This window comes from Papaver somniferum, chromosome 3, assembly GCF_003573695.1.
Source record: "Papaver somniferum cultivar HN1 chromosome 3, ASM357369v1, whole genome shotgun sequence".
Taxonomy (NCBI): domain Eukaryota; kingdom Viridiplantae; phylum Streptophyta; class Magnoliopsida; order Ranunculales; family Papaveraceae; genus Papaver; species Papaver somniferum.
Window position 1 is genome coordinate 46590580 of NC_039360.1, and position 19642 is coordinate 46610221.

The 19642-nt window shown below is 36.9% G+C and overlaps 1 protein-coding gene and 2 pseudogenes across 1 annotated transcript; 2 read left to right on the forward strand and 1 right to left on the reverse strand.

Annotated features, from left to right (window-relative positions):
• The first annotated feature begins 1253 nt into the window (after nt 1–1253).
• LOC113359397 lies at nt 1254–3573 on the forward strand (annotated as a pseudogene).
• A 437-nt stretch (nt 3574–4010) lies between these two features.
• Nucleotides 4011–6405, forward strand: LOC113356066 (protein NRT1/ PTR FAMILY 5.10-like). Its single transcript, XM_026599075.1, has 3 exons — nt 4011–4403; nt 4876–5432; nt 5515–6405. Exons 1-3 carry the CDS (start codon nt 4035–4037, stop codon nt 6344–6346), a joined length of 1758 nt encoding a protein of 585 aa, XP_026454860.1. The 5' UTR covers nt 4011–4034; the 3' UTR covers nt 6347–6405.
• Nucleotides 6406–18626: 12221 nt separating this feature from the next.
• Nucleotides 18627–19250, reverse strand: LOC113359398 (annotated as a pseudogene).
• Between the last annotated feature and the right edge of the window lie 392 nt (nt 19251–19642).

The following is a 19642-nucleotide window of genomic DNA, read 5'->3' on the forward strand; positions in this document are numbered from 1 at the left end:
CCGAACTCATCTGATAGTGTAGTTCGGTTACTTTTTCCAAACACGCAGGTTACCGAACTCGCTCTTTAATTGAGGTTTTTTGTCGTTCGGTTAACATACATGTTACCGAACTTTGTTTATAGGATTTACAGAGTAATGTTCGGTTGGTTCGCAAACTTTAACCCAACAACATATCTAACCGAACTCCACATGTATGCAATTAGTGAAGAGTTCGGTTTGTTAAGATTTTTTGCGAACAAACCGAACATAGTGGGACAAGTTCGGTTAAATTGAAACTCAACATAGTAGGCAAAATAGCACAGTTCGGTTACATTGGATTTTTTTTTTCTTTTTGTAATATAGGTAGAGTCCGGTTACTAGATAGTTTTAGAATTTTTTGTGAACCAACCGAACAGAGTAGGCAAAGTTCGGTTAAATCATAACTCAACATAGTGGGAAAAATAAAACAGTTCGGTTACATTATTTTTTTTTTTTGTATTATGGGTAGAGTTCGGTTACTAATTAGTTTTAGAATTTTTTGGGGACCAACCGAACACGATATATTGGTATTCAATGAGGAGTTCGGTTAAAACTATTTTTTGCGAACCAACCGAACTCAGAGTTCGGTTACGAAAAATTAAATTCGTGATAACCGAAGTGTTCTTCGTGTTCTTGGTTTCAGAATGTTCGGTTACAAAACTAGTTTTTTTAAAACTATTCCTAACTGAACATGCCACTTTAACTTCCATTTAAACCATATTTTGATGATTTCTACTCAATTTTCCCAATCAAAGAACCAATTAAAAAGATTGATGGGTTTTTCAATCTAACGAGGAACGTCAAGGAAAGAGAGAAGAAGAAAATAATTTCTTTTTTCAAAACTAAAAAATTTCGATTTCCCCTCCCATTTTTGATTTTGATTTTGAATTTAATTTTGGTTAATAAATTCATTTAGATTAGATGCATATGATTAGATTTATATAATTGTTAAATTAGTTTTAATTTAAATTAAAGTAAAGAGTAAATGTGTATTTACCTAACTTTAGGACATCCCTTATAAATATAGGGAGATTGGCCTAATAAAATCATGGTCCCAAAAAAAACCATGTTCCCTAAAAAATGGTTCCTATTAAATGCTTGCAGAAAACAAAAAAGAAACAGTCATGTTCTCGCTTCAGCTCAAAATTGATGGGTTAGACTTCAGAGATACACAGAGTGAGTGAGAGGAACTGGAAGAGTTCAACTGAGACCGAGGAGAAGTTTTTCAGTTGGCTATGGAGGTCTCCATTACTGAACAAGTTGTTCCATTACTTGCAGAGAGAGATAGTGTGATAGAAGGTGTAGTGAATTACAACGGAGAGAAAGTAATAAATAGATCAAAATATGGTGGATGGAAATCAGCTTCGTTCATAATTGGTGTTGATGCTGAAAGATTTGCTTACCATGGAATTGCTTGCAATCTAATAACATATCTAACTGGTCCACTTCATCAATCAACTGCTGTTGATGCTGAAAATATTAATATTTGGTCTTTGTTCAATGCTTCCTTTACTTGGTGCTTTTGTTGCTGATTCAGTTCTTGGTCGATTTCGCACTATTCTTGTTTCTTCTCTTCTCTACGTCCTGGTAATTTATTCACTTTCTTATTGTTAATTTCTTCTGTTAGTTTTCTGTTTGAGATCTGGATCTTGACTAGAATCGACCAAATGGACTGAGTAGGCCAATGTCTGTCGAGGGATATACTCTAAATAGTGTGTGTATTTTGTTTTCTGGAAATGCTGAGAATATCTAATTAGCAGCTTCGTCGTAGTTAGCTTTGCAATTGCAAGTCAGGCATGAATTTGCATTTGCAAATTGAATTACTGATTCATTTGCAATCGATACAAGTTCCCTAGCAAATACAATTTAACGAGTTTAATTTACCTAGTTTAGCTATTTTTCCTCTTAATTGGTGTCGATTGCACCATCCCAACTGTGGTATGAACAGTAGTGTGCATTGTCAAGTGATGTTGAGCTTAATTTGTCTGTTGATGTTTCACAAATTAAGTGAGATTTTCTTTATGCATACACATCAGAAGCCTCTATGTAAATCCACCTACTTCTATCAATTGTTAATTGTGAAGTTTAGTGAACTTGCAGGGACTTGGGTTATTAACTTTATCAGCTATTCTACCATCTTTAAGCCCACCAGATTGCAGAACCACTCAAGAAAGCAGCAAAAGTTATCTTGCTTGGAACCAAAAGTTATCGCTATAGTTATGCAGAGGATAAGAAAAATCCAATTTCGCGAATAAGTCAAGTTTTTGTTGCATCTGCAAAGAATTGGAGAGCTAATACTCCCTCTGTTGATTGCGTGAAGGAGAAAGAAGAAAGCCGAAAGACATCTGTTCGTGTAGGTGCTCACCAATTCAAGTAAGTTGTATCCTAAGCGGAACTCTGCCACTTTAATATAGACATATACCTTAAACTTATTAGGATAGCAAGTGAAGTGCCATACCAGCTCCCCAAATATTATTTAATTTGGCCCTCATTGGTATTTGGGATGGGTTCATTAGAGATCAGGAACCATTTCAAAATTATAAAGATCTTTGGAACCTGTGGAATGTTCCTATAATGTTATCCGGTTAGGACTTAGTTGGTGTGTAAATGATGTTGTTTGTTAAGTTAAAGAAGAGTCGGTATGTTTATGATGCAGGTTTCTCGACAAAGCACTGATTTCAGTTCCAGTTGATGGGAGCCGATGTGAAGATCAAATTGTATGTACTATTAGTCAGGTGGAAGAAACAAAGGTTGTCTTGCGACTGGTTCCCATATGGGCAACATGTTTAATATATGCAGTTGTATTCGTCCAATCCTCAACGTTCTTCACCAAGCAAGGTAGTACCATGGACAGATCAATTGGGCTAAGCTTCCAAATACCTACGCAACACTTCAAGTAGTTATTAGCCTATCCATTGTCATCCTCATTCCTATCTATGACTGTGTCTTTGTTCCGATTGCAAGATCACTCACTGGCAAGCCCTCTGGTATAACAATGCTGCAAAGGATTGGTTCTGGGTTGTTCCTGTCAATTATCTCCATGGTATTGGCAGCAATAGTTGAGAAAAAAAGGCTTCAAACTGCTCTAGATTTTGGGTTAATCGATAACCCGAAAGCAACAATTTCCTATGAGTGTATGGTGGTTGGCTCCTCAGTATTTTTTCTTTGGGCTTTCTGATGTCTTCACAATGATTGGTCTCCAAAAAATTTTCTACGATCAGGTGCCAGATGGATTGAGGAGTGTAGGTCTCTCCTTCTACTTGAGCATCTATGGCGTAGGGAGATTCCTTAGTAGCTTCCTCATTTCTATCATCGAGAAGATAACTGGTGGGAGTAATCAAGAAAGCTGGTTTCCCAACAACTTAAATCGAGCACATCTCGACTATTTCTATTGGCTTCTTGCTGGACTCAGCGGACTAGAGTTAGTTATTTATATTTATTTTTCATAATATTTTCTGTATAAGAAAGATGCTTCATTGTGAAGGACCTCACTCAAGTACAAGCAGAAGACTAAAAAGAGAGGCAGACCAGCTAAGCTAGGTTCAGGATGTGACCGCAAACTCTTGAGCAACTGGCTCTCGCACTAGGAAGAATCCCCTCATCTTTGTTTTACCTTTTATGCAACAAGAGTGAGGTTTTGGTCTATTAGAAGTAGGCTTGCCACTAAGTAGCAGCGTTGTCAATTCTTTCTTGTAATTGTGTACAAATTTTTGCTTAGATTGTAGATAAGCACTCTAGTGAGGGAGGTTGAAGAACAGGCTCATTTGCTGCATTATTGATAATAGAAGGAATAAGCTCAATGATTGATTGATTAGTTGTCAATCCGCCATGATTAAAATAGAAAAGAATTTTGAACATGTTTTGCTTACACCAACCCCCTAAAGCCTTTGAGAAGTGGGGTATAAAACATAGATAATTTTAATAAGAATTTGGGTACTCTGACTTTTATATGGTCCTACTAGTGTTTTGGATGTAAAAGAAAATATTGAAAGGAGTCCCCTTTCTGTGGAGAAGAGATGGCAGAATTTGTAAATGGAGGAAGTGATGCTATTCAACCTTTGTTGATGTCCAATACTCATGTTTATGAAGGTATTGTTGATTACAGAGGAGAGAAAGTGAGTATTGGATCAAATATTCGTGGTTGGAGATCAGCTCTTCTTATAATTGGAGCTGAATTTGCAGAGACTACAGCTTTCTATGGAATCTCTGCAAACTTATTCAATTATCTAACTGGTCCTTTAGGTCAATCCACAGTTACTGCTGCAGCTAATATCAATGCTTGGTTTGGTGTGGTATGGATGCTTCCGCTTCTTGGTGGTTTCATTGCTGATTCTTATCTTGGGAGATTTCGTACCATCTTTTTCTCTTCTCTCATCTACTTACTGGTAATTGTCTATTACTCTTAGTATAGTTTCACTAGACTTTTAGATTTTAGTTTCAGTTTCATTTCTCCTATCAAAATTATTTCCTATTGCAACACCCTATGTCGCACTTTAGTCTTTTGCTACTGTAGCTTTAGCATGTAAGATGTCCAAATGTAATATGGGGAGGTGGCCAACAAACTGGAAGAGATCCTAAACATAGAGAATGGGTCTAGTGGCGTTATACATCAGCGTGTTCACGACTAGAAAGTAGAAACCAACAGTTTGGCTGGTGGTGATCTGTTATGCTATGGTAATTGTAGTGCTGTTGCAGGACTCTAGCTAAAAGTATAAGGATAGGGAATTGGTAGTATGGGGTTCCTAATATATTTACCACATCCTCAATGAGAATAGAATAGGAATACTCACTCAGACTGGGTTGTTTTTACGCCAAGGGCGAGGAATTACAGCTAACATTATCTTTGGAATGTTTTAGGGACTGGGATTTCTTACTCTATCAGTTGTGGTTCCTTCTCTTATGAGCCCGGATGAATACTTCGGTAATAAAGTGCATGAAACCTCTTCTGTTCCTTTCTTGGTCATCCTTTTCTTTTTTTCATTGTACCTTGTAGCAGTTGGCAAGGCTGGATTTAAGCCATGTGCAGAAGCTTTTGGGGCAGATCAATTTGATGAACGAAACCCAGAGGAGTGCACATCCAAAAGCTCATTCTTTAGTTGGTGGTATTTTGGATTGTCTGTTGGTAGTTGCATTTCTCGCTTCACCATGACATACATTCAAGATAATATAAGTTGGGGTCTCGGTTTCGGCATTCCATGCCTTACTATGCTTATTGGGCTCTCTTTTTTCTTGCTTGGTTGGAAAACTTATCGCTTTCCGGCAGAAGAGAATAAAGAAAACCCACTATCAGGGATAGCTAAAGTATTTGTTGCATCTGCAATGAATTGGAGAAGTACTTCAGTCTCAACAAGTAACCAAGAGGAAGGAATCCGAATGTCAAACAGTCATCTTCATGTTGGTGCTCATCAATTCAAGTAAGACAATTTTAATATTTTAATTAGTCTTCAAAGAAAACCTTATTACAATTTGATTTAAGGATCTCTTTGTACTACATAGGTTCCTGGATAAAGCATTCATTGATATTTCAAACTCAGATCGAGTTGGTTCTAGGAAACGTGGCATATGTTGTAGCATTGATCAGGTTGAAGATGCGAAAACAGTTTTACGTTTGGTTCCGATATGGATTTCATGTCTAACTTATGCAGTTGTGGTTGCTCAGTCCATGACTTTCTTTACGAAGCAAGGGAGCACCATGAACAGAACAACAAAGCAAGGCATCCAAATACCACCAGCATCCCTTTTAACTTTCATTCCCTTGACAGGAATTTTCTTCATTCCTATATATGACCGTCTCTTTGTTCCTTTGGCTCGACTTGTCACCAAAAACCAGAACGGCATATCAACACTTCAAAGAGTCGGATTCGGCATATTTATATCTACAATGTCCATGATTGTAGCTGCTTTAGTTGAGAAGAAAAGGCTTCAAACTGCTTTTGACTTTGGATTAATTGACAAGCCAAATGAAACAGTTCCTATCAGTTTATGGTGGTTGGTTCCTCAATACTTATTGTTTGGTCTTGCTGAGGTCTTTGCAATGGTCGGTCTGCAAGAATTTTTCTACGATCAGGTGCTAGATCAGTTGAGAAGTGTGGATCTCTCCCTCTACTTTAGCATTTTTGGCATAGGGGACTTTCTTAGTGGCTTTATCATCTATGCCATTGACAAGATAACGAGTGGAAGCAACCAAGGTAGTTGGTTCTCGAATAACCTCAATCGAGCTCATCTTGATTACTTCTACTGGTTTCTAGCTGCACTTAGCACAATAAACTTGATTGCTTACTTGTATGTTTCAAAGTCTTACCTTTATAAGAGAGGAAGTTCGGTGTAAATAACCAATTCTAGTACTTCTTGGTACTTAATATTATTGGAAGAAAGATTTCAGTGAAAGGGCGCAAACTCTTGAACAAGTGCAGTCAGTGCTTTCGTTTTTTCTTGTGGACATATTGACAATACCACATGTGTAGCTTCCCAGCAGCTTTGCAAGTCAGGCAGGAAATTGCAAGAAATGAACGAGCAATTAGGGAGGAAAACATGTAGCCTGGTTTTTGCTCTTTCCAGAATCCAATATAAAATTTATGACAAATAGCGGTGAGTTTTTTTGTTTAACCAGATTTTCCCTCTTGTTAGCTAGCTGTACATTCATCACGTAGGAATTGGCTTTAGACACTAGGAGGTCCTCTCCTCTCAAGCCTAGTCAACTTTAGAACGGGTTAGTTCATTTACTAACGATTCGATCGGCCTCTCTTTAGACATAATACCAGTCAAATCATCTCTAGATTCCAACAATACCTTCAAATCAACATTGCTCATCCAAATCCAAAATACTACGAATCAGCAGAATTCATAATCTCCGAAGCTAAATCCCTAAACTTAGAATACGAAACCCTAGAATTTGTGGATGGACTAAGCCGTTTTTTTTCCCATTTATCATCCCAACTATGGCGCAAACAAGGTCCCATATGCCATAGAGTCGTGTGCGCACCTTTAAACGGTCTGTACTCTATAGCTTAGTTCGGCTAATGATGCGTGATAAAAGATTTTGCGTGAAATAGTTCCTTGTGATCCTTGTGACCTGTGATTATGTTAATTTCGCTGAACAAATATCCACGACCGGGAAGTAGACAAAAAGTTATTCTGGAGATTTTAAATTCGGTTTCCCAGGACCATTCTATCCTTGTAATTTATTTTATTTTTGATCGAGAAAAAGACAGATTGAAAAAAAAAAGACAAAGAGAAGTAACACCCAAGGTGGATCGGAGCACAATCTTACTTCACATAGTATCTCGCAAAATGTAGGCCAATTTTTCTATAAAGCTGAAACTAGATTTTGTGCCCGGCCGTTTAACCATATTTTTTATTTGGTAAAGTTCGGTTTCGGCCTCGCCTCGCCCAATATAAGGGGCTTAATTTGTTTAGGAACAAAAGAAATGATAATAACTGCTTAGCTAAATTCGTAACAAAAAAAAATGGAAAATATACAGATACCCATCCATAAAATTATTTTTAATTTGGTAAAGCTCCGCTTTGACTTCACTCGCCCCGTCCCGATTTGATTTGGTATGGCTCGACTACGCCTGGTCCAACCATATTTTGGATTTGGTAAAGCCCGGTTTCGACTTCTCCTCGCCTCGCCCCGTCCCGATTTGATTTGGAACAAACAAAATTAGCCCAAAATAAGAAACTTAATTTATTTAAGAACAAAAAAAAAATGATAATACCTGCTTAGATAAATTCACAACAAAAAAACGATGGAGAATATACACATCTCCATTAATAAAATTATGTAAAAGGTCCTAAACGGTGAAACGGTATCACTTGTTGCGGCAAAACAATTTGATCAACATTGCCTAATTATTGTAACTACCGGATGAATGAACCCACACAAAAATCAATAAGAATGTAGTTGACTAAATATAATTTTTTAGAGTGATGGATTAATATTCTTACGGCATCCCATACTACGCTAAGGAAAAAAAAATCACGAAAGATGACGTCGGTTGAAAACTTACCTGGTAACTTGCTACGCATCGGGCATCTTTGTTTTTAACCATATACTATGCATGGTGAGTGTGAGTATATGGTTTAAATGCTAACATATAAGCTCACCGGGCATGGGCACAAAATCTTCGTCTCGTCTTACATTTTTGATTTGTTGTCGCATTTTTGATTGGGTGTGGACTTAGGATTTTCAAATGGGTGTGGCCCGGCTTCGCGTCGCCTGTCGAGCTTGGCTTCTTCCTATCATGCATTTTTGATTTGGTGTCGTGGAGCTTCACCTTGTTCCGTCGTGTTGCATTGTCGCTTGGATATGGCTCGGGATTTTTAATTTGGTGTGGATTTCTAATTTGGTCTATCTGGTTGAATTTTAGAGAGTTTCCGTAATAACATGGGATTTAGAGAAACATTGTTACTGCTTAGAAAATGTGTTACTACCAAGCCGGATGATCCACCCAAAAGTTTAAATAAGCATAAGCTCAAATACTAACCATTTTAGATCAACCCAATGATCTGAAAATTAATTCAAAAGTGCAACCCTTTCATTAATTATTACTTATCATCTAAATAGGATTTACAATTTACAGTATGGAAGTTGACATCTAAATCCAATTTTCAATCTTGTGGTTGTCTAAAAATCTTAATAATTTCACAAAAGACACTTTTCTTGTACGGATTAAGATTAATACCATACCAAGCCTCTAATGCAGTATTATTCCACATGGTAAACTAAATATCCCCCACTGTTGGAATGCTCCAGTATATGAAAGTTTATATAAACTGCAACATTATCCGTTTCTCCTTCCTCTCTCATTGTCCTCATGATGATTTTCCTCCGTCCCTTGTATATCAAGACTTGCTTCACGACTAACAAGAAATGGACGTACCCAATTGGTATTCCTTCAAGGTTACATCCATTTCTTTCTCTCATGCAGTCGATTCAATGCAAACTATAGCCATGGATGAAGCAAACATCTTAAGCAATTTATGAATGTGTATATATGCTGAAACGGTTAACATGCAACTTCCGTGGAGCCATAAGAGTTACAGAATGTACGGTTGTGGCATACGGAACGCAGTGCACAAAACCAATAACCTGCAAGCCAAGAGTGAGATGAAATCAAAATACAAATAATCTTTGACATATGATACCGGAGATGTACAACCATCCATGAACAAAAGTGGTATACGGTATGCTGTATACATATCAAAGAGAGGGAAGTAAATGTATCTAGTTAGTTCCATGTTTATAAATACCAGTCCATTTCACATTTAACAGTAAAATAAAAGCAAGTTATTGTTTCAAGATTTAACCTTCGCTGTCAAGTACGGAAAGGCACAACTCGGAGTCTCGGTCTTCCTTTGCTTATTTGCTGGACGACAACAACAACAAACTCAGTCAATTCGGCTGCAGAAGTTACGCCTTTTAGTTGCGAAATGAGATGTTTTTCAATTATTTCTAAAAAAGAGAAGTTCAACCAATTCATTTACGTCACCTCAAGTCTTCTCCTTTCAAGATGGCTTTGGATCATGCCTGCAACCCAACAGAAATGGCCAAACACAATCAGAAATACTTTTTTGATGCAAGTACATACAAAGCACTGAAGATCCCCTTAAACATTTTAGAAAAATAGATAGAACTATATTAGTTGTCCTATCTAGAGTCTGACCCGAAGTTCCAAGGCATCGGTAGCATTCTCCTAAAGTTCACTTTGCCTTACCATCAGTTCCATAAAGAAAAAAAATATCACCTATCTATGAAATAAATCATCTTTTAAGTACATCAGAAGAACAAATTATTTCAATCTTACTCATACATACCATCATTTTATCTAAGAAACAGATCAAAGACATTACCTTGGGTCACAAATAGTATTAGGTGAACAGATTATTTTGCCGAAAAATAAACAAATCCGACAACATTTTAAAAGGCATCAGATCAAAATCTTAAACATCTACAGTTTGTGTGTCATTATTATAAGCACCTGATGAAATCAATTCTGAAACAGGCTTTTCGTGTGGCATTTTCATTGACAGAAAATTCATGATAAACTCTAATTTTCTCTTTCTGGCACATTGGTTGCATTAAGTTATTTATAGAGGACAAAAATACTTCAAGTCTATATGACCATATGACCTTCCCCATGATGCTCCACAATCATGGATTCCCATATCATGATTCCATTGTCATTGATGTGGCACTTTAATAAAAATTAAAGATTCTTAAACCATCACTATTATGCTCTCTAGCCTAGCAGTGGTATTTGGAGCACCAAAATAGCTTCCATTCAACATAAACTGACGCTCCAAATTTAGTAATACTAAACTCCAATAGCTGAAAATTGGATATCCACACATTACGTTCTCATTGTAACTTATTACCACCAAAGAATATGATGCCACAATAAGTAAAAAATTGTTATCGTAAATGCTTAAATTCAAGAAGGAAAATGAGACGTTCCGATTCATAGCTAGTTATACATAAATCATAATAAGGCTCATGGAGACAAACTTGATAAGTACTGTATACACATGATACAACAACTTGGGTTAGTCACCATGGGTCCTTGCCTCAAATGAACAACAATATAGTCTACGGAAACAAACCTGGTACGTACTCTATGGCATGCATGGCTATCAAAACATGCTAACAAATAGTATTGCTTGAAGGAAACAAACCTGATAAGTACTCTAAAAATAATTGCTCTAGAGATGCTCCGGAAGAAAGTCTCCATCCATTTGTCTCCTAAAATTTTCAACATATACGTCATTTCGTTGCTTATCGAGAGTAAAGAAAATACCTGCAAAATAGAATAAAAGAAATTTTCAACATATACGTCATTTCGTTGTTTATCGAGAGTAAAGAAAATACCTGCAAAATAGAATAAAAGGGTTAGGGTTTATTCATTCGGATAAACAAAGAGACAGAAAGAAAAGGTTTCAGGTTTACCAATAGCAAAAACATGGAAACAAATATAAAGTTCAGACAGTAGCACCTCGAGCCAATTGTTTGCGTAAAAGACTGGGAATTCAAGGGTCTTATAACACGCAACAGTATCTATATACCAAATAATTCTTGTGTTTCCTGTGTGCAGAGAGTTCTTGGAAAATCGAATGAAAAAATAAAAATGCAAAATTAAGCGAAATGAGACAAAAAGAAGATCATGTAAAAACAAACACCTATTGCGTCCGAGTAATAGAAGCCCGATTTGGATCATAATAATATCTATTTAGTTGATTGTACAATAACCCTACTCGCCATCAAGCTCTGAGTTTGCAATCATCTGAACCTATTTCAGTTCACCCAAACAAATAAAACCTAAAATACTCACTAAAAATACATCAATAATCAATAAACCACATCAACAGCTCTCCAAGTTCATTGATGCAACCTACAAACTAAATTTCATGGAAAGAGCTAAGTTATGTGGAAGCAATACAACACTAATACAGTAATATAAACCAATCATATGGCCATCTCGACCATGTTGGCCTTTTAAGGCATGAGGGAAACCACTGATGTGATCACACTTCAGTAATATAAATCAATCTTTTGCACTTCCCGAGATCGAACCACACTTCCTTTTCCAATTTATTTGTCAAGACCGTAGTTAGATTTTAAGTTTAGTGCAATACATTATATTGTTACACCTAATTACTTCCCCTTGGAAACTTTTGTACTGAAAAAACCTTAAATGAAATTGACACAGATGCTAATTATGCTATAACCAAAAACAGAACAAAGACTGGCTAATAACCGAAGGAGGGAAGGGGAAATACTGCACATTTTTTTTTTCCTTTCCATTTTATTTGAAAATCTGCATATCATATAACTGACTGATACTGGTTTAGATCTCATAAAATGAGAGAAAACTGTTATAAAGGTAGTCAACTTGTGGAATTTAATACGGACAACAGTTGCAAACCTCTTATAGAAAATGAGTGCACCGTGCTCAGTTTTCCAATATATTAATTTCCAAACCCGTAGTTTGATCCACTCAGTCTATATACCATTGCCTGAATAGCAATTCAGCAAAATTAGTTTCAAAGTATAGAAAAATATTCTTTGACAATTTCATTCTTCAGAGATGCGATTAGCGTTAGGAGATTTAGATTCGTTTAGTAGAGAATTTTCTAATGATAAACCAAACACAAACAAACAGATCACTGCTCAAACAAAAGAAGCGAAGTATAAGATAGAATTACAGAAGTGAATGAATACCTAAATGAGCTGAAAAGATCAAGAGACCATTGCCTGAATAGCAATTCAGTAAAATTACAGGGTGTTAGTCCTCAAGGGAGTTGGGTGTAGTCGTGTTTTTTCCCGTTAGTCGTGAGGGAGTTTGAGGGAGTCTCTTAAAATCCCCGTTAGTCGTGGGAGAGTTTAGAAGAGTCTTCCCAACTCCCTAGAAAACCCCGTTAATCGTGGGGGAGTTTGAAAGAAACTCTTAAACTCCCTGTTAGTGGTAAAAATTAGAATGATAGGGAGTTTGTTTTTTTTTGGGAGTTCTAGGGAGTTTATAGTGTATTTTTGCCTCACTCCAAATCTCTCAAAAAAGTAGAGATTTTGGGAGAGTCTCTCAAACTCCCTACACTCAACACACCAAACTCTCTCAAACTCTCAATACTTTCTTACACTCCCTCAAAATCCCCAAGATTCAAAATACATTAAACTCCCTCCAACTCACTCGTGGACTAACCCCCTGTTAGTTTCAAAGTATAGAAAAATATTCTTTGTCAGTTTCATTGTTCAGAGATGAATACCTGAATAAGCTGAAAAGATCAAGAGACCTTCAGTTAACAACTTAAGAGGCTACACCTGAAGACCCATTGCATATGCGATCCATTAGGTTCCCAAACTGAGATAGGATGGATAGAAGATCGCGTCCCTCTCCAACATCAGTTCCTGTAAATGTAAAACCATCGTAGTGCGAAAAAACAAAAATCAAACCAATAAAAATAAATAATTAGAACAAAGCCAATAAAGTACAGCTAAAATCAAACGAAATCTTAACAAAAATCTTAAACCTTTTTTTTTTCCAGGAATATCGTTTTTACCCGGTATTCAAAATTATGGTTTACACTATCGGCTGCTATCGAAACAGGAAACTTGTAAATTAATGAAACAATTTTTAAAAAGAAACAATGAAGAGAATAAACGAAGAAGAAGCTGCAGCAAAATAAGAATAAAGGGGAAGAAGAAATTGGCAGGGTTTTTGTTTTCTGCAGGTCAAGCATATCATCTCCTGTTTGAAGTCTGAAAGATCTCAACACCACATAGAATCTCTTGTATAGCATCTTCAACACAATAATCAGGCAAAAGAGATTAAACTCTCACGGAATCCGTTGCCTGATTATTCTGACAGAGATTAAACTATCACGGAATATTTGATAGAATATCCTAGCGTTTTTTTCTTTTTTTTTTTCTTTTGGTTTTCCGGATGATAAATATAAAAATTATTTTTTTCGCAAAAAAAATCTTATTTTTCTCTTCTTTGGGAAAAAGTGGAACAGATCAATTCTGTGCGAAGGTGAGGGTCACCGTTCAACGTGGAGCCTAATGACCTTAGGCTTTTAACGGAGTTAGATAGTTGCATTTTTTTCCGTCTAGTTTGAAGCCTACTCAGATTATTTGATGCCTCCTCAATAAGCTAAATAAGACCATTTTGTAGTAACTAGTGTTAAAAAATTTAAATTCTTTTAAGAACACCACCTTAGAATCTTGTTGAAGACATGTAATAGGTTGGCAATGAACAGAGTACTCTTTACTAGAGTAATCCTACCCGCTTCATCGAGGTACTTAGTGTTTGTACCTAAAATTAAATTTCTAAGGTAAAACAATATACTATCGAAGTACTTTCATTAGATTCGAAAATGAAAATCGTACAAGATGAGCCTAAATCAAGAGATGTCCATTCACGTCTTGCTTCGGTCACAAAAAAAGGAAATGTTGATCTTAGGGGAGGGAAAGCAGAGAAAATTGAGTGAACCAATGGTGATGTATTTCTGAGTGAGGAGTTGTCAAAAAAAAATGAAAAACCAGATCTTGAATGATAAACTTGTTCTGATCGTCCTGGAATAGAAAAAAAGAGTTTATTTGTAGTTATTATGGACGCGCAATGTTCCATCGTAATTAGTGGAGGTAGTGAAGTTATGGAGAAGTGGAGATCGTGGAGGTAATGGTGAAGTCCTGTCCGTTATACAAGGAAACCTTTTAGACCATCACTGCATCACCCCTTTAGTCGCTATTAATCACCACTACTACTTGTTACTTCCTTATAATGGGGTGTTTCCACGTCGTATTTTGTTGTAAGCCACCAGACTGATACCCCATGAAAATCCCCCTATCTGATATGTTTTGATTTGGGAATTAGTGGAGTTATGGACTAACTCTTATCCTGGTTAAGTGACCGGTTGTCAGCTGACAAATATAATTTCACTTTCTTATACTTAACTACAATAATATAGTAAGTGGTAGGAAAGAGTTCGTTCCCACAGAGAGGACTGAGGTTGTCAAGTTGTTTCGGTTTCCTATGTAAAACAAGGGGGTTTTCTGATTTTTATATATCTAAAATAAAATAAAAGCAAACAAAGGAAAGTAAAGCACACAAATCAATTATGAGAAAGTATTGGTTAAGGACTTCGTTTTCATTCACTAACATGTTCTTGTCTTAATAACTAGAATTGATATTTAATCTCTCATTATCAAAAGCCCTAGAATACCTTGATCGCAAGAATATCCCGCTAATTCCCTCTTGTCATCAACGAACACATTAAAAGATGCGAATATGAATTTTATCTAAGAGAACAACCTAACGTGTAAAAGCACTAATCAAGTTTAATTCCCTAGATGCACTAAGGTTTACGGAATTAGGCTAATCAATGCAATCGAACGTGTAAAAGCACTAATCCGATTTAACAAAGGTCAAGATTCACATATAGTTACTAGGATATATCACTACAAGCAATAACCATATTAGTGGTACTTGTATCCAAGATGCATCACTTTTACGTATGAAACACCCTAAACTAGCTTTAGATGTGAATAAGTTCAATTAATTGGCCACTCAACTAAACAAATATTCAAGTCATACATGGCGATATATATAGTGAATCAAGATCGATAATTGTGAGACAAAACTAATTTATTAATAAAAGAAGCATGCTTTGTGAAATCAAATTAATCCATAACCAATAATAAAATCTAGCTCATATTCATGGAGTTCATAACAAGAATAAAGAGACGAGTTTCCATAAACCCTAGGCAAAAGGTGAAGAAGAAGATCCCCTAGAGAATAAGAAGACTTTTCTCTTTTATAGGTGTCCAAGTAGTAAAATTCCCGTGCATTCCATCTCCTGCCAATTTGTTGCCAAAACTTAACCAAGTCTAGCCTAGCCGTGAAGTTGAGCCCACTACTGAAGCCCAGTCCAACAAGTTCATTTGAGTCAGCTCACCTGAATCGACGGGTTAACTCGCCTGAATCGGAACCCAACCGAGTTATGGATGTCTTTGTGTAGTTTCCCAGCCAGAATTCATTTTTCACCCCTGCACAGCGCAAACATATATTTAAGTCATTCAATTTCATTTTCCCATTTGCCTACAAAGCTTCATTCATTCTCTCGCAAGCAACAATAGCTTCTACTCTTCATCAGACTCGAAGTCCTCTCGCAACTCACACATCCATGGCAGCATCTCAGCACCAGCTGCATAGACTAGCCCCTCTTACTGTTGTCATCAGACCCCATTACAAACTCATTTTCTTCAATTGCACCACTCTGCGACGCAATCTTCTCAATATCATTCTCTGCAACAACACTTGCTCAGGCCACTGCATCACTGCAGATTCAACTTCAAATGGCAGCAGCTCGCCATGGCTAGCATACAGTATTCAGCCTGTATCCGTTCATCTTATACTTCAACTGCAACGAACTTCGGCTTCCTCCATGAGCATTAGTCTTACCAGATTCTGCACTGTACATCATTTGACAACAGCTAAAGCTACTGCAATAGCAGCACCAGCCTTGAAATCAATATCACCACTGCCAATTCCCTGTAAAACTCATCGTCGCAGACCCATTCTAACACCACCACTACCTGCAGCTCAAGTCATCTTCACCAGCAAGCTTGCAACTGACTCTGCATCACAATCTTCACTTGGACTCCCATGTACAGCTGCATCACAACCTTGAAATTCTCCAGCTTTTTCTTGTTGACCTGCAACTGAACTGTTCATACATCTAACTTCACAGCACCAGGTTCAATGTCTACCATCCCTGGCCATTGTAAACTCCACCAGAGACTCAATCCATCTCAACTGCAATCCTTGCTCTCTTCCCGGTTCAACAACATCACTTGGTTCTTTCTCGGCAACATATCAAAAATCTGAACTCCATCTTCGCAGCATCATATCCTCATTCTTCTCAGCCTGTGTTAGCCTGTAGCAGCAACTACTTCATCCATTGCATCCATTCTTCAACCTGCCATCACCTGCAACCATTGCCTCAAGCAGAACAACTTCTCGGGCTCAAACCCTTCCTTGTTTCAGCTACAGTCCATCTCTGCATTGAAGCACCAATAGCACCCATGTTCTCTAGCTTCACACTAGTTCAGTTGCACACACAAATCCTCCATAAACATCAGCAGAAACCCTAAAACCAAATCGATCACAAACCCTTGATAATCATCTGTAGTCGTACCACCATCTTCACTGCCATACCTCCAATCTCAGTAAGCCCTTGAAAATCATCTCTTCCACCTGCAATCTCCCAACACAATTGCATCCTTCACCATTCTCAGTTTCACATGAACAACATCAATCCATTGAGCCATTTGCCTATTCATTTCAACTCCTGGCACATTTAAGCTTCAACTGCTTCACTTCATCATCTTTCAGTCACCACCATCAATGGTAGAAACCATCTTAATCACTGCCAATTGCATTCTAGACCAACAACACCCCATTGAAACAACACCAACAACTCAATCTTCTCTTCTTCTGTGTATTCTTCAAATCCAACACAAACACATTGTTTACAGACCTGATTAATCTCCAATCGAACCCCACACTAGTGGAAAACAGAAGTTCCGCGACCGTCAGGACAAGTCATATATACGAGTTATACGACCAGTTTTAACCGTCTCTGTTGGGGTCTCTGATAAAGCGTCTCTGTTTGGTACGACCCAACGCCATGGGTCTCAGAATAACGACCGATTATAAGGGTAACGAGGTACAGACCCTTAACCGTGGGTCTCATATTTAAATTATAATATAAAAAAAATATAGATTCAGATTTGCTGAAATGCCTGAATGGGTAAATCTGAAATGATCTGACTGCATCAAAGTCAAGTCAAGTCAAAGTCAAGTCAAATGGAAGACTGAAATTCAAATTTAAACTCAAATTTGAGAATTCCACATTCATTCATTTTATCCACTGGGTTTAAAATTACACAAAAAAAAGATGGAAATCCTTAGTTCAGAGCAATACATATGTTCGAGATAGCTAGTAAGTTCTAAGATTAAACAACATGATTAACTAATAGAAAATTGATTAAACAACAAAATGTTAAAATTCCCAACTCCCCAATTGAGAAGATACTTCATAATGGTGTATCTGTAGCAAAAGTAAGTTATGATTCTCAAAAATAGAAGAAATAAAGGGACATAAATGTGCATATCCAAAGAAATTAGATAGGATGAGTATGACTTACAAATAAGTACGTGATGGGTATGATCACTTCCTTCAAATTAGACTTAAAACCATGCCTACAACAGATGATATATTGATTAGTCAAGAAATTGGATGGTACAAGCACAAGGTAAACACCAAGAGAAGAGACAACAAGAAAAAAACACCAAAATTATACTTAAGCATCTAACTGATACGTTATGGATATTAATCATACAAACAAAACCATTGTTTATGCCTCTACTTTATAGTCTTATCAATTAAAGAAATAAATGAAAGAAAACGTAATGGTACTAACAATTAGAGAACTTATCAAGCCAAAAGAACCAAATCATGCATTTGTACACAAAAATTATTGTACACGTAAGTGCAGTAGGCTAAAAGAATAGATGCCCAATGCCTAAAAATGACCGACACTTGATGATACTAACTGTGGGGGTGGGTGGGTGGGGGGTGGGGGGGCTTAATGTTTAAACAAAAAGGACATATATAAGACTATTAAGAAGCAAATAAATTGAAAAAATAACAAGGGAACATTCATGTTACTACAAGAGTGAAATTATGCACTTCTTAATTCTAAAATATATAATCCAACAGTCTAAATTGAATTCCATCATTTGAACATAAAGTTTGAGAATAAAGTTTGAGCCTAGTTAGCTTTAGGGAAAATATGAATACCTAGTAAGGAAAACGAGAGCCAGTGCGACTGGCAATAGACGGTTGACCCAACTGCACCTATAATCATACTTGAAGAATTCATTTTAGAAATTAGATATTAAGCATCACATTCTCAGTTCCTAAACGTGACAGTAAAACACGTGTAAAATGTAAAACAATCATACAAGAAACCAATATTATTATCTGAGCTTCTCTATAACAAAGACTAAATTGGTTGATAAAAACTTAGTATAAGATTATCGGCTACTCTAATTCACCGTCAGTTGGTTAATTAAGACGGTGAAGAGGGACCTTGGCCTCCACTCGTGCTGGATAAGAGCACTTGCCTTACCATGGTTGTTGATCCTAGCCTTGACAGAAGTCAATTGGTCCAAAGCTTTTTGGGTACCAATGGTCAAGGTGTTCTCATTTGTACTGAAACTATGGGCAAGCTTGGCACCAACATCTGTATAGGTCAAGGGACTCTCAACGTGGCAGTAAGAAGCATTGAAAAAAAACACACACATCGACAAAAGAAAACAAGGAGCCTGGCAATCAAAAAAAGAAAAACACTCACTAAAAACAAAGAGTCGGTCATCCATATGAAATAGCTCAAAAGAAAATACTCACAAAGTGACAGCAGCAATCAGGTCAGCATTTGCGAACCTCACTCCAACATTGCATTAGGTGAGGTTACCGGATGCAATGTCGTAGGAAAGATCAGTACCAAGAGCAAGAAGGGGTGTTCCTACAACTCCAGAGAAATTGACCATGGGGTTTTCTGTCAAGCCAATGCTATTACTAATGTTGTTGTACTCATGTTGATACTGAAGCTCGAGTTGTTTCCAGTCAAAACACTCAGAGATGTGATCAATCACTAACATAACCCTCATGTTACGATCATCAGAAACACAATACAACAAAACACAATACACACCTATTCCCTTAGATGGAGATCTTCAATGCTTCCTGAAACAGAAAGAAACCATGTACCCTCCGACTACCTCTGTCAATCTCCATCCTCTGTAAACCGTACACTACCTTGCTTTCTGTTACACTCATCTTCTCATCGAGCTGATGCTTACTTAAATCAACATGGAGACATTGTTTCAGAAATTTACAAACAGAAACATGGAGACAAACAAATAAACAATCCGTAGTGATTCATAATCATACGAATAATGAATAAAAAATTATAAAAAATAATTGAACATCTCAATCAATGAACGTCTCAACCATTCTGGTATTGGAATACAAATTCAACAGATGATAATAGTCACGCAGG